The sequence below is a fragment of the Spizellomyces punctatus genome (genome assembly GCF_000182565.1).
Source record: "Spizellomyces punctatus DAOM BR117 chromosome Unknown supercont1.8, whole genome shotgun sequence".
NCBI classification, from domain to species: domain Eukaryota; kingdom Fungi; phylum Chytridiomycota; class Chytridiomycetes; order Spizellomycetales; family Spizellomycetaceae; genus Spizellomyces; species Spizellomyces punctatus.
The window spans coordinates 854,022-856,747 of NW_015971544.1; the positions used below are offsets into that span (position 1 = coordinate 854,022).

The window sequence follows — 2,726 nt, forward strand, 5'->3', positions numbered from 1 at the left end:
CCGCAGATCATCTTACACGCGCCCCCGTCACTTTTTCAATGATATCCCCGGTGCTATGTCATCTTTGCCCTATTACAGTCGGCCATCTTATGATCCTAGCTATTGACAGTTAAGAGTTAGTGGAGTTTGCGCAATTGTACAAGACCATTTTAGCCAACTAGTGATACATATTTGCAGAAATTGAACATGTTGCGCGACAAGAACATTTCTTTTTATTCTGATCTGTATACATACACAGAGCTAATGGTAATAATACACCACCAAGCCCCTCGACCCAGTGCCGCAAAAGTCCTACTTTACAACTTGGCACCACGAGTGATCTTTTGAATGTGTTTATCGCCAAAGGCCTGGGATTCCTTATCATTGCCGAGATGAATCTGAATTGAGTCCTCCGAAGTCAAAACGCTCCTCAAATGCGATTCCAAGGAAGCGTTCAATTGCTGCTTGGTCAGTCTTAGCCCTTTGGGACTGGCCTCCAGCATTTGTTTCGCAAAACCGCGAGCTCTCTCATGCAATTTCGCACTATCTACAACGTCATTCACTAATCCATAACGCAGCGCACGCTCAGCATCAATGATTCCACCCGTTAAGAGGAGTTCAGAGGAAATGCCCGCGCCCACCAATCTCGGCAAGAACCACGAAATGCCCATATCACAACTCGTCAGCCCAAGTTTAATTGCCGCACTCGCCATCTTTGTATTTGGCGTACAGATTCGCAAATCTGAGGCAAGAGCCATTGCAAATCCAAATCCCATGACATTCCCCTGCAAGGCCGCTATGATGGGTTGGGGAATTTGCCTCATCTTCCAAGTGAACGAAGAGAATAACTCTTGACTCTCTATATCACGAAAGTATTCTGGTTCCGCCAAAAGTGCACGCAAGTCCAGTCCAACCGAGAAATTCTTGCCTTGCCCTGTGAGAATGACCGCTCGGACCGACTTGTCGACCATGAGCTTGTCAATGACACTGTGTAATTCATCTCGAATTTCCCTGTTGATCGCGTTATGCGCGGATGGACGGTTGAGGAAGAGCCATAGCAGGGCGCCGTTCTCCTCAAAAACGAGCTGCAGGTGCTTGTAGGTGGACGCAGACTCTTGCAAGCTCATTGTCTCTGCAAAAACTCAGTGACAATGATGTGACCATCTCCAGGAACCTGGCATGCCAGCCAGCGTTGTCATTGCGGTCGGTTAAACTTTCGGCCATTCGGAGCTGCTGCGCCAATCACACTTTGGATTTGTCCGGACGTTCGAACTATCACGAGGTGTCACTCGACTGTCCCAACGTCGCCAAAGGTTCCATGTTTCCTAGCATTACCAACATAAGTTGTGATTAACGAAATCTTCCTCATGTCGATGCTACGCTTGTGTGAGCGCAATGTTAACTAAGAAGATATAAACTTTACTTGGACGTTGGTGAGCAATATGCATTTTGTAAGGTACCTGCCGTGATTCGGGAAGTGCAGGACCAAGTATAAAGACCAGGACACAAGTTTCCAAAGTTTGCGAACATTGTGGTAACAATTGATATACTAGTGACACATGAATTTACTATAACCTCCATTTCTTGCATAACTTGAAGGTGGGCTTATGATTCAGCAACAATTCTCCAAGGCTACGGTATTCATAGACAGAATCACCTCCAGACACATAGATGACACTACGTAATCTAACTTTAATATGTCTAAAACAATTTCCTTACTTCAATCCAGCTCCAGCTGCATTGGAGACCCTAACTAATCAAGCCTTCACCTTCCATGGCTTGAACGGATTGTCAACGGTGTCCATAGCAGGCTTCAAATCGGGGAAGTGCCTCGTAATGAGGCTCTTGAAGTTGCCCTGCTTCTCAATCCAGTCAAGACCTTCTTTACCGTAAATCTCAGGCTTGTAGTCGTCAGTAAGGAACCGGTCCGTAGCCAGACGGCGGGAGGCCATGAGAATAAAGAGATGGAATGCCGTGTCACTAAAACCGTATCCATCCGGACGAGGCTCCTCAGCGAGAGTACCGACAAGAAGGTCAATGTCCTCTGGCGAGCGGTAAATAGAGGCAAGAAGGTCTTGGACTTCCTTTTTGGGGTTCACATCCGCAAAGGTTTTGAACTCTGGAAGCCCGAAGGCACGACGGACTATAAAGAAACAATATGGGTTCAGTGACACGATTCACAGTCTGGTATAATATATATCTTACATTCAAAGTAGCGCGGGATACCCCTCTCACGGTCACGGTAGATGTCGGTAGTTGCCAAGTCAATGGTATAGGGTTCGCCGGGCTTTGTCAAGTTCATGAGCCAAGCAGGATAATTGTTCAAAGTCAATGCTCCGGGATGGCCAGTTCCAAAAGTGTAAACCAGATCGGCAAGGTCGTTCTCGGTCATGAATTTGCGGCTGCCGGCAAACGTAATGGTGGGGAGGTGGTAAACACGACCGGTGGATTTGCCGGTCTTGCGGTCAAGAACATCAATGTTGTCGGGGAGGAGAGAGTGGAAGCGGTAGACGGCTGTGAACTCTTCGGTGAGAGAGAAAGGCTAATTTGACGGTTTTGTAAAAGAATAATTAGCAAAGGGTGCTCAATGCTTTAATGGATTGGCAAGGCACACGTACCACGTTGTGAAGTTCCTTCTTTCCACCAACGATACCAGTCAGGATGGGGCCGCCCTGCCAGTCATCGAGAATGTCAGGCAAGATTCCATCCCAGTTGGTTTGCATGCCCGTCTTCAAGATTTTGTTTTG

The 2,726-nt window shown here is 47.2% G+C and overlaps 2 protein-coding genes across 2 annotated transcripts in view; both read right to left on the reverse strand.

The window, feature by feature from the left end:
- Window positions 1-159: 159 nt before the first annotated feature.
- On the reverse strand, window positions 160-1,177 carry SPPG_05156 (uncharacterized protein). Its single transcript, XM_016753381.1, has one exon. The coding sequence runs from the start codon at window positions 1,104-1,106 to the stop codon at window positions 297-299; it is 810 nt and encodes a 269-aa protein (XP_016607818.1). The 5' UTR covers window positions 1,107-1,177; the 3' UTR covers window positions 160-296.
- A 321-nt stretch (window positions 1,178-1,498) lies between these two features.
- The window catches only part of SPPG_05157 (uncharacterized protein), a 2,433-nt gene continuing 1,205 nt past the window's right edge, over window positions 1,499-2,726 (reverse strand). The window contains exons 4-5 of the mRNA XM_016753382.1: window positions 2,185-2,521; window positions 1,499-2,122 (exon numbers count right to left, since the gene is read on the reverse strand). Of these exons, the coding sequence (XP_016607819.1) occupies window positions 1,737-2,122; window positions 2,185-2,521 (723 nt within the window). The 3' untranslated portion in view covers window positions 1,499-1,736. The remainder of the gene's footprint in view (window positions 2,123-2,184; window positions 2,522-2,726) is intronic.

What these genes read in the sequence shown, in the direction of transcription:
- SPPG_05156 (XM_016753381.1), bottom strand. Translation starts at nt 1,106, where the DNA reads ATGAGCTTGCAAGAGTCTGCGTCCACCTACAAGCACCTGCAGCTCGTT.